We start from the raw sequence: 11,660 nt of genomic DNA, 5'->3' as shown, positions 1-11,660 counted from the left end.
GTCAGTGCTTGTTTCCCGGGCCCAGAATTGGTGTTCCATGGCACGAGCCTGCCCCAGTAACACCATGATCTCCAAATTGCTTATTGCTGTGTGGGCAGAAGCATAGATGCTGACTCCATGGGTGCTCCAGGGCTGGAGAAGCCACGGTAAAAAGAAATGGTAGGTGCTCAGCAGCCCCCTTATCAATGCCTCTGCCCCCTGCACCCCCCACTGCACCTTCTGCCCGCCAGCAGGCCGCACCAATCAGCATCTCCCCCTCCCAGCACCTACCACCTGCCACGGATCAGCTGTTTTGCGGTGTCAGGAGACATTGAGGGGAGGGAGAAGGGGTGAGGGTGCAGCTCACTCGGGGCAGTGGACAGAACAGGGGTGGGAAGAAGCAGGGCAGGGTTGGGGCACTGGGGGAAGGGGTGGAGTGGGGGAAGGGCCTGGGCAAAGCCGGGGGGGGAGCACCCCCCAGAAGATTAGAAACTCCCCACCTATGGGGAGAAGAGTCTGTGCAGGCAGAGCTCTGATCCAGCAGAAGAAACGTTAACATCTATGCCAAAATTGCACGGGGCATGAGGGAGAAGGGCTACATCAGGGACACGCAGCAGTGCCGCATGAAAATAAATGAGCTTCGGCAAGCGTACCAGAAGACAAGGAAGACGAACAGTCACTCTGGTTCTGAGCCACAGGCACGCCGCTTCTATGAGGAGCTGCATGCAGTTCTCAGCGGCAACCCCACCACTACCACAAAATGCTCCGTGGATACCTTTCAGGAGTCCCGGGCGACCTCGAGCAACAACAAGGAGGACGTTGTTGAGGAGGAGGAGGAGAAGAATGCGAGGCAGGCAAGCAGAGGATCCGTTCTCCTCGACAGCCAAGAACTTTTTTTAACTCTGGAGCCTATCCCCTCACAAAACCAGTTGTTGGCGGTGATGCTGGGGAAGGCACCTCTGGGGAGTCCACATTTCCAGTCAAACTGTAGGGGTTACATGCTATTTTTTTAATGTTGAATCTGAACAAAAAAAAAGGTATAGTGGTTATCGGTGGCCACTCCAGCTACGCAGAGGGTGCTCTCCGAAAAAGACTGTTTATGTGCATGGGGATGGCCCTGGGATCATCCATGGAGATCTCTGGGAAGCTTTCATGGAGGTACTCTGCAATGCTTTGCAGAAGGTTTCTGGGAAGGGCTGCCTTATTTCATCCATGACGGTAGGACACTTTCCCACGCCACTCCAGTATTAACTCTTCTGGCATCATTGCAGCACAAGGACCAGGTCTCTACCCAGACGCTTGCAGCATCTGCTCCCTTTCTGCCTCTGTCACCCTCAGGAGAGTGATATCGTATATGGTCAGCGAGGGGAAACGGGGGAAGTTTTAAATGCTAGCCTTTAAACCGCAAGCAACTCAACAAGTAATCTGCCCTTTTGGTGAATTCTGGGTCACACAACCACACTTTCCTGAGTGTGCCCTGGCTATGGTTGGAAGGGATCACCGTGTATTGCAACCAGGCATTTAAAAAAAAATTTTGTGGGAGGTACTTCCTGTTTGTCTCCCTTCCCCCAAACCCGGTGCCACTTTTGTAACAATCAAACTATTTGGGGGGCTTTACACTGGTGCCTGTCTTCAAGCACTATCCAGGTTGCTTGGGGAAAGGGGGCTTTTATGAGGTCAGAACCAGTGATTCCAAGGATGTCTTCACAAAAGCAGCAGCATAAGACCTCTTGCCCGTGCCTCGTGGCTTTACTCACCATGGCTGGAGCAGCAAAATGACTCTTGCAGTAGCCAACGGTTGTGATTACATTGTGGCTTGCAGGGAAGTGCATTGAGGGGTGTTAAAAGAATTAACCTTGCACCAGAAACAATGTATGCACTGTCAGTGCTATCCTTGTGCTCTCCATTCCTTGCAGCTGAAACCTTGTCCGTCAGCACATCCTCCACACCGAGACAGAGACTTTCTCAGATTAGAAGGTGGAAAAAGAAGACTCGGGAGGCCGTGTTCAGTGAGTTAATAATGCACACCTCTGAGAGTGACAAGATGGAGCTCAGCACATGGAGCATTGCACTGTCTAACAGCCTGCACAAGGACAGCAAGGATAGGAGAGCATGCGGAGAACACAAGCGTGACACACAGGACAAGATGCTGTGGATTATAAGGGAGCCAACAGACATGTCGAGGCATCTGGTTGAGGTTCAAGAAAGGCAGCTGGATGCTAGAGTCCCTCTGCAGCCTATGCTGAACCTGCTGCCATCCTCGCCAAATCCAACATCCTCCCCTCCCAGACATCCTAGGATGTCGCGGGGGTGTGTGTGAGTGGGGGTCCAGTATCCCTTGCACTCCACTCCAGGGGAGGATACAAGGACTAGAAGGCACCCATTCCCACACCTTTGATTGTTACTGCAGTGCGATTGTAAGCAAGCTGTCCTTGTTCTCCCTCCACCCCCATGTTGTTCGCCATTTTTCCCCAGGTTATCTTACTTTTCTTTGCTGTCTCTATGTTTGTGAGTATAATAAAACTTAATGGATTGAATAGAAAAGGCTTTTTATTCATTCATCACATTGTGGTTAGTGGGGGTGAGCTGTTCTCAGTGGTAGCAGATGACAGAACAAGGAGCAATGGTGTCAGGTTGCAGTGGGGGAGGTCTAGGTTGGATATTAGGAAACACTATTTCACTAGGAGGGTGGTGAAGCACTGGAATGCGTTACCTAGGGGGGTGGTGGAATCTCCTTCCTTCGAGGTTTTTAAGGCCCAGCTTGACAAAGCCCTGGCTCGGATGATTTAGTTGGTGTTGGTCTTGCTTTGAGCAGTGGTTTGGACTGGATGACCTTCTGAGGTCTCTTCCAATCCTAGTTTTCTATGATTCTATACCTGTAGGTGTGTGCTGCAAGAGCCCGAAGAGCCTAATTCAGCAAAACAGGGAGAGGGAATCCTGGCTGGTGGAGCAGGAGGGGCTCAGTGAAACCCCAGTACATCAGCTGGCATCTCGGACAGGGGAGTCTAACCTGTCACAATGGTTACTCAGTTGACACATGCATCCAGTTGAGTGATTTAGGGTATCTTTCTTCCATATGGAAGTGACGTATGTTCGTGGTCCTTTATCAATTGTGGCAAATTGCTGGCACTACTTTGATGGGTCTCGCACTTTCTCTTCTTTGGGAGGGTTCCGGGCACCATTTCTCGCCCCTGAACTGGGATATTAACTGCCCCATTAGTGTCCTAGAGGAGGGGAGTGGAGAGGGAGGGACCCAGGCCCACCCTCTACTCCAGGTCCCAGCCCAGGGGCCCTAGGGATAGCAGTAAACCGCTTGAACTAGCGGTTCCTTCCCCGGGCTACTTCCCTTCCTGCCCTCCGTCTGCACGAACCAGGTGTCCCTTTACCTAGGGTCTTGGTCTTCTTAGCCCACTGCAGCACTTCTCCAAACTGCTCTCTACTCCGACACCAATCCACTCTGCTTCAACTCCTTCCCTTCTCTGATTGAAGCAGTGGGGTTTTATCAGGTGAGTGGCTTCAGGTGCTTTAATTAATTGACAGGGAATAAGGCTCCTGTCTAACAGTCTCCTGCTGCCCTCTGGCCATGCTGTAGCACACCATACTAATCAATAGTAATTATTTGATTACGGTAGTGCCCAGAATGTTCTGTGTGTTTTCCAAATAGAGTCCTGGCCCACTTAATGTTGATAAATGGACTTAAATCGACTAAACAGCATGACTATTTTTCAGGCTGTGCGCAGGGGCCGTCTCTGTCAGGCGTCCATGTGTTCTAAACAGAGCACACACTGGATGTGCTGTTTCCATTGCTGAGGGGCGCTAGCATATGTGCAGTGTTAGCAATGGGAGACTGTGGGCTCCTTCCCAGGACACTGTGAAGAGCTGGCAATGGTGCAGCAGAGCCTGGGTCTGCTTTAATCACGCCATGGACGCTTTGCTGCGGGGGCATGTGCCTCCCCTGAGTGCAGTGTAAATAGGCGGAAACAATGAATGGATTTCCCGTTCCTGTGCATGTTTTCTTTAGATCTTTAGCAGGATGTCCTATAGGTTCAGGACAAACTCAAACACAAAGCTCGTTAACAGGATTTTTGCCCAGACAGCATTAGGTTTCACATGGGAACAGTTCAGAGTTCGGTGGGTAACAACAGTGTGTGACGTTTATCGGCTGAAGATTGATGGTGCTTTTCCCTAGGATAGGCTGTAGTACATGGGATTAACCGCAAGCGTGCAATCCCTTTTCTGGGAGTCACTTAGTGTTTTCTGTAGGCCTGTGTGTACTGTTGGGTGTTGTACAGTTCGAAGTCTTGCACGATGCACTGTGGGTTCTGTAATGTGTGGTGCAGTGCTGAGGCATTGCACGCAATGAGCTTAGCTGTTTGTTGTGCACCTGTTGCCTCTTAGACTCATAGACTTTAAAGCCAAAAGGAACCATCCTGATCATCTAGTCTGACCTCCTGCACAATGCAGACCACAGAACCTCGCCCACCCACTCCTGTAAGAGATCCCTAACCTCTGGCTGAGTTACTGAAGTCCTCATATCATGGTTTAAAGACCTCAAGTTACAGAGAATCCACCATTTATACCAGTGTAAACCTGCAAGTGGCCCGTGCTGCAGAAAAGGCTAAAACCCCCCAGGATCTCTGCCAATCTGACCTGGGGGGAAATTCCTTCCCTACCCCAAATGTGGCGATCAGTTAGACCCTGAGCATGTGGGCAAGACCCACCAGCCAGACACCTTGGAAAGGATTCTCTGTAGTAACTCAGAGTCCTCCTCCCTCTAGTGTCCCAGTGCCAGCAGTTGGAGATATTTGCTGCTAGCAGTCACAGATTGGCTGCATGTCATTTTTTTTTCTCCAATAAGAATTTTATTGTAACACAGAACAAACAGAATGTTATTGCATTTAGAAGAATGTCTTTGGTCTCTTGGTAGTGAAACGTGGTTTGTGCTGACGACGCAGAACTCTGTGTGGCAAAGGGAACTTGATTTTCGAATCATGGAATTGCTTGACTGCAGGTCTACGGCACTTGCTAGCAGCAATCTCCTCAACCTTCATGATCTGAATAAAGTGAGCACAGGCACGATGGCGGGCACCCATATCATGGTAGCACTATGTAACAACACCAGCAGTTGTCAAGTCCCTGTATTCCCTGTACATGTCGTGGGTTCAGGCAGTCTCATCTTACCATCCCCTTTAGACACTTGATCAAGCTCAGTCTTGAAACAAGTTAGGTTTTTAGCCTTCTATGTATAGCTGAAGTTTGTAAAATGTGGTAAGGAGAGGAGGGCTGGAAATCGGTGAAGGAGAGTTGGGTTTTCTGCTGCTTTAAACGTCCTCCCAAACATGTTTACCCAGGCATACAATTTCTATTGTTCTCTCCTCAGCATCCCCCACCCTTCTGATCCCAGTCCAGCTCTTTTAATCTCATGTAATGAAAGCACTAGGTCACCACTCATAAGGTTTCAAATCAGGCAGCTAAGTTTCAAGTGGCCCTTACACCAAGAAAGAACAATGCTTGGAACCTTTCCCCAAGGCCATCCAGGAGCATCGACTCTTGGATACAGTTTGGTAGAGTTAGAGGTCTAATGTCTGTGTCTGCAATGGGCCTCGTAGGAATCCAAGCCCCAGAATGTAGCAAGATGGGACACAGGCATTTTGATCACTGCAACAGCTAATCCTGTTCAGAGCAAGTCCAGCCCATGTGGTTGTGTAACTGTTTGTACACAGTCTACACTCACTTTTCAACCGATGATTACACATTCCAGCATTCCCTGACATTCTCACTGTGGCCAGACAAGGCACCTGCACTGAGCTGGGCACACTGCCTCCAATTTCCCCTTCTCTGTTCTTTCACTGATTTTCAGGCTGTTTATAGTTTTCAGACTGGGTTCATCTTTGCGACCAGGCGCAGAATCCATGACACTGCACTGTGGGTGCCCATTGTTGAAATTAACACCTCTCTGGATGTGTGGTATTCTGTACACATTGGTTATGGAATGATAATCAAAGAAACGTATTATTTAAAATAAGTCCATTAATTTCCTAAGAGTGGTGTAAGAATTCATCCACTCTGTGAGGAATCTGTAATAACACTGCAAATAGTAATATTTAGTAATTCATAGTCATTTCTAGAAATTCAGGACCAAGTTACTGAATTATTTACCCCTAGATTACTCACCTCCCTGCATGGGAAACTCTGGAGAGGGAGACTAAGGGGGAGGAGAATGCTGTGATGAGCCTTTCATCAAGTTTCCCCCAAATCATCCAATATTGAATGTGCCACAGTTCCACCTTGAACCCCATGGATCTTGGCAGATCCACAGAAGGCAAGGGGACTCCACACTGGCTCTGGAGACCTTGCACCCATCCTTAGCTCCTTGTCAACATTAATTCAATGGATCTGGACTGTCCAGTGCTTATGGAATGCAGCTGTGGCAGATTGTGATGTCTACACATCTGCTTTCTAATTCTGTATTGTACTTCTGAATGTTTAGGTAATTGATATTCTGAGCAGACAGGTAGAAAGGTGTGCTGGGAAGCATGTTTTATGTAAGCTGCTACAGGTGGCCCTGTGGTGTTAAGGGATACAAAGAAGATGGTAATAACATTGGAAGCTTCTCTTATTCATGATTCAGTTTGAGTGTGTCTAACTTCAGCTCTTAAGCTTGGATCTCCTTCTGCCTTGGTCTCCCTGATCAACAAGTCCCCTGATGTCAGATATCTTCTGCCTGTGAAGTTGCTTTAGACTGTAATCAAGTCACCTCTTACCATCCTTCAAATAAGCCAAATAGATTGAGCCCCTTAAGTACCTCACTGTGAGGTGTCTTTTCCAGACCTCCAGTCACTTGTGGCTCTTCCCTGAACCGTCTCGATTTCTCAGTCTTTCTTTAAATCCATGTTAAAGTGTCTGTTTACAGTAGTACAGCCAGGCACCAATTCCCTCTCCTCTGTCATTTTGGTGAATGTGTTTCCTGGTGGGCTGACTCATAGCACCCTACCCACAGAGCTGGGGCTCGGGGAGCTTGCAGAAGGGAAGCTGCCTGAAATGCAAAAGGATTTGCAGTCTTTGCATTCCAGATCTATCCATCCCTAAGGAACAGCACCTGTGTGGCAGCTTGGACCATGCCACACATTACTCTCCTTCTCCTAGAGTCAGGTTAGAACAATGGGTGGAGAGCAGGAAATGCTGCACGGGAAACAGGGTTTCATTTCACTGCTGTTGGGATTCCTCCACCAGATACTCTCCCCTCCCCCAGCTCAGCCCTGTCTGGGAGAGTCCTTCCCACAGACATTATTCACATTGGGCCCTCCACAGTTCCTCTGGCACCAGCTGCCTTACTCGCGGATGAGTTTGCTTGGAGTTCAAGGGCACTGAGCTGCTCGGTCTGGCTCCAGAATGCGCCTGCCACTGTACGAGAGGAAGCAGACGTCCATGTCACCTCTTGTCATGGATGTGGATGCAAACGACGCATGATTGGAGGAGCAGCTTGAACCCCAGGGACGCTGGAACACGCTTTGAGAATTCTGGGCAGGGCCCTAGTTACCCTGACAGATCAGCAGCCTGGAACCAGACCTGGGATACCTCTGCTCACAGAGACTTTCTGTTTGTGCTGCGTTCCGCTCATGCTGGAATCTGCCTCCGAGTAGACCAGCCGCCAGCATCCTGCTGAGATTCCAAAAGGATCGGAGCCGGGCGACTGGGAACAGTGTTTTCCAGTTAGGGAAGGGGAAGCTTCTCTCTCGCTGTGTCTCTGATATGAGCAGCACCATTTCCTTCCTGGACTTCTGCCCCCGTCACTGTGACTGGAACTAAAATCTAAAGGGAACCCACCGGACAGGGGGACCGCCTCCTCGGCCAGCTCGGTCTCTCTCCCGTCGGGCATGTTTGGGCTTTCCTGACACTGGGCAGATTCAGGACGCACTTCAGGGCCATGAGATTCCAGGAGTTGTATCTTCTTTTCCTCCTCCTGCGCCTGACAGGTAAATTTCTTTCCCCTAGTGGGAAACCCATGGCATCTGCACTGATTCCCCAAAGAATTTCCAGGGGCTTGTCCATTGCACAGCCAGGGGTGATCAGTCTCCATAAAGTCTGCTTCGGGCCATGCAGTTGTAATGCTGCAGCTGCGCTGGGGCGAGGTCCCTGCAGAACGGTCTAGGAATGGTGATGAAGCACAGATTAGCTGCTCTGGAGGGTGCATGGTTGGAGAAATGGGGCTGAAAGGGCGGCAAGGAAAATTATTCTATTTGGGACTCCCAAGGTCTTAACAGCTGGAAAGAGGCAGTGACCAGCATGGCTCCCGAACCAACTAGCTGAACTAGCAGGGTGCAGTGCCGAGGCTCTGGGACAGCAGACTCCCTTCACCTCTGTCTGTCTCACCCTTAGATGGGGCCCTTCAGCAGTTCCTGGATGATGGGACAAGGATCCTGGGTTAAAGGGGAGCTCTGACTTTGGACCCTAGAGAAATCCCCTTCCCCACTGATGCCACATGTGTGTCAATGCTGGGCCACTAAAGAATGGGCTTCATTAGAAAGAAGGCCAGAATTTTCCCTGTTGCTACTCTCACCATCTGGACTGTCTGCTGAACCATCCAAGAGGCATCAGGCTGGGGCAGGTGCACTGTTCTAGTCCCCCTCCCCCACTCTCCCTCTCCCCTCCCAGTTAGAGTGCACTATGGTTCGGGGCAGGGAGCAGAAGCTTTTGGGGAGAAAACAACAGAGATTTTATGGCTGGGTCACATGGCTTGTAATAGCAACTGCCATGACCCAGCTCACCAGTAGGCACATCCTAGTGGGAGAGCCACAGTCAAAAGAGAGAGGGGAAGGCCCCGCTCTGGCTGGCAGGGCAAGGGCAGGGAACAGCCCTGGGTCCCATTGATGCTGCAGGAAATGTGCCCTACCCAGAGATCCTCACTTTTTCATTGTTCTCGCACTGGATCAGGCCTAGCCATGTGCTGGCAGTCGGTCCCGCTCAGCCACGCAGTCACCTGCAGCCAGGCTAGATGTCAAAGGTGTTCTGGGTCTGACTTGAAGGTTCATGTCTAAGAGACAGGGGCAGGTTGAGACCCAGGAGAGCTAAAGGCTGTGTTCTGCTGTGCTGTGTCTGGACCGTGGCTCCTCACATGCTCTCTCTCGATCTCATCCCTCCTGCACAGCTGCCATTCTGGACATTACTCTGGTCGCCAATGTGCAAAGTCCATCTCACACCAGCTTCTACCTCTCCTGTGTGATGGGCGAGCGAGCTGTGAGCTACCTCCAGATCGAGAGGGACAATAAAATAGTGATGACTCATCCCAACACAAAGTTCCAGAACTACAGGAATCGCAGCAATGAGGTCCAAGCCAGAGGCTTTTCAATGGCAGATCTGGTGGGGATTTTATACTGCTTGGGGAGGACCCAGATGGAGCAGGCCAGGGTGGTCTATGTGCATAACAGCCGGAATGGTAAGTGGCTGCAAAAACTGCAGGCCTGCCCCAAGTGTTCCCTGAGGAGTCTGGGCATGCGACATCAGTCTGGCAATGGCTGAGCATACGTGTGGGCGTGCAAAATGCAATAGCACTGGACAGGCCAGAGTTACGCTGCCTCCTGAGGCCGTTAGCACTCAGAGGCCAGAGAATGGTATTTGAGCAGCTGAACTACCAAAGGTACCTTGGCTAAGGGCAGAGCTTCTAGTGACCAGGTCAAACCTCATTAGGTCAGCGGGGGAGTCTGGCTGTGGGCTGATTTCCAGGATGGCCTCAGAAATCACAGGACTTTGGGAAGCCCAGAGCTGATGGGGCCACGAAAGTGGCATTGAACAGCTAGAAAAGACTAGCCTTGCTGTTGCAAAGGAGCATATGTGAGTTCCTCCATTGCCTGGGCTCTAAGGATATATCCCCTTCCTGAGCTCAGGGCTCTTTTTGAGGGGTGAGGCTCAGCGTGGGGCACATCACAAGCTTCTCTGCTTTGGGCAGGTCATTGAGGACGGGTCCCTGCTGGAGAGTTTGTCTTGGACCCTTTTATTTCTGTCCAGGGCAGCTTGGTCTGGTACATTTCAGCTAGTTCCTTGTTCTAACTGGATGGCGGTTCTAACTCAAGTCTTTACTGGCTTGTGGGTTTGCTCCTAGTTCCTTGGTCGCACCCTGGCCCTGTACGAATTATGGTCCTGTCACGGAGCAGGAGGTAAGAAATTACCCACTAAGCTGACACCACTGCAGAGGTGTCTGAGAGACTTAGGCCAGCAGCACTTGAGTCAGGGTGATAGCTACCCACCTTGTTACAGTACATTCAGTGACGAGTGCCAGACTGTATCAGAATGGAGAGATTGCAGAATGGGGCCCACCTGAGGGAATCCGGTGATTCCTGTGTAAAACCAGCCAGTTTTAAATAGCAATAAAGTCCATTGGGGAAGGAGCTGGAGGGAGGTTCCAGGAAAGGCCGGAAGCTCAGAGCAATAAGAGGCAGTGAAAGGGGGGAAGCCCAGGAAACTGCCACAATATTCATAGAGACTGCAGGGAGCCGAAGGCCCCTGAGTTGTCGGGTAAATGCTCTCCAGGCAGGCAGGGATCCATGGGGCGGCCCTGCTCCAACTGGGAAGAAGCTGAGCAATAACCCCAGAGCCAGCAGGAGGGTTTTGTTTCTGTCAAGGACATTTTGGACTTCATTCTGGTCAATGGTGACCCCAGAAAGGGGGAACTAAAGACTGTAACTTGCCTGGAGGGCCATGTGACCTGGCAGAGAAACCATCACAGCGCCGGAGTGATTGAGTTACTGAAGTGACTGTCCACGGGGGCACTAGCCCAACCAGGAGTGGTTACACTGCGTCTGGCCATGAGGGGACTGTACAAGGACTCCCGGCCATTCAGCTAAGTGGAATATGGATGCAGTAGCTGAAAACAACCTGAGGCCCCAGGAGAGCAGCTCAAGTCTGAGATGACAGACCTAGACAATGTAACATGCTCTTAGCTGTGGCAATTTGGTGTAGGACTCTTAGCCAGGGCCAACTAGCGTTTGTTGATCAGGAAGGTTTGTGGGGAGGGAGGCAGTTTCTGGTGTGAATGCACACCATTCACACCACATGAGCCTGCTGAGATGAGACTGCTCCCCAGCACCGGGATACAGGGCCCTGGGGACAGAGATACTAGCAGCTTTGCAGGCAGATGCCTCTGTAGACTGGGTCTGGAGATCAGCAACAAGCTTGAGTCTTACATCTGGACCAGCAGCACAGCATGGAGCAGAGACTCAGGGTCTGTCTACACAGCAAAGGAAAACCCATGGCTGCCCTGTGCCAACCAACTCTGGCTCGGGCTGCGGGGCTGTTCCGTTGCTCTGTAGACTTTCAGGCTTGGGCTGGAGCCTGAGTTCTGAGACCCTCCCACCCTGCAGGGTCCCTGACCCCAGAAGTCTACACAGCAATGAAACACCCCATGAGCACAAGTTGGCTGGCACAGGCCAGCCACAGGGTTTTCCTTTGTTGTGTAGACATACTCTCAGGCCCAATGCTTTTATGGCCAAAGGTCTAGGAAGCTGGAAAATCTGCCTGTAAAACATCATACCCTGTTACTGATTAGCTGCTGAGTAATCCGCCTGGGCACAGCTTAGGGGACTGTGTACTGATCCCGGAAGCATCTATACTTTAAAGTTGCTACAAGGAACGACACAGCAGCTGATTAATGCTTGGGTTCCCCTTGGGATGGGGATAGCACAAGA

The 11,660-nt window shown here is 50.8% G+C and overlaps 1 protein-coding gene across 4 annotated transcripts in view; it reads left to right on the top strand.

Annotated features, from left to right (window-relative positions):
* Positions 1 to 11,660, top strand: part of TIE1 (tyrosine kinase with immunoglobulin like and EGF like domains 1) — a 69,464-nt gene that overhangs the window by 14,133 nt on the left and 43,671 nt on the right. The window contains exons 1-2 of one of the 4 annotated variants that reach the window (XM_084635980.1): positions 7,104 to 7,955; positions 9,128 to 9,415. The exons of 1 other annotated variant lie outside the window; for it this stretch is intronic. In XM_084635980.1, the coding sequence (XP_084492106.1) occupies positions 7,907 to 7,955; positions 9,128 to 9,415 (337 nt within the window). In that variant the 5' untranslated portion in view covers positions 7,104 to 7,906. Of the gene's footprint in view, positions 1 to 7,103; positions 7,956 to 9,127; positions 9,416 to 11,660 lie in introns of those variants that run through there. 2 more of the 4 variants (XM_084635981.1, XM_084635982.1) reach the window with 2 other exon arrangements.

The sequence above is a fragment of the Lepidochelys olivacea genome, assembly GCF_965140295.1.
Source record: "Lepidochelys olivacea isolate rLepOli2 genome assembly, chromosome: 8".
NCBI lineage: Eukaryota > Metazoa > Chordata > Testudines > Cheloniidae > Lepidochelys > Lepidochelys olivacea.
The sequence above is the reverse complement of the archived record's forward strand: the minus strand, read 5'-3'. Positions and strand labels throughout refer to the sequence as shown.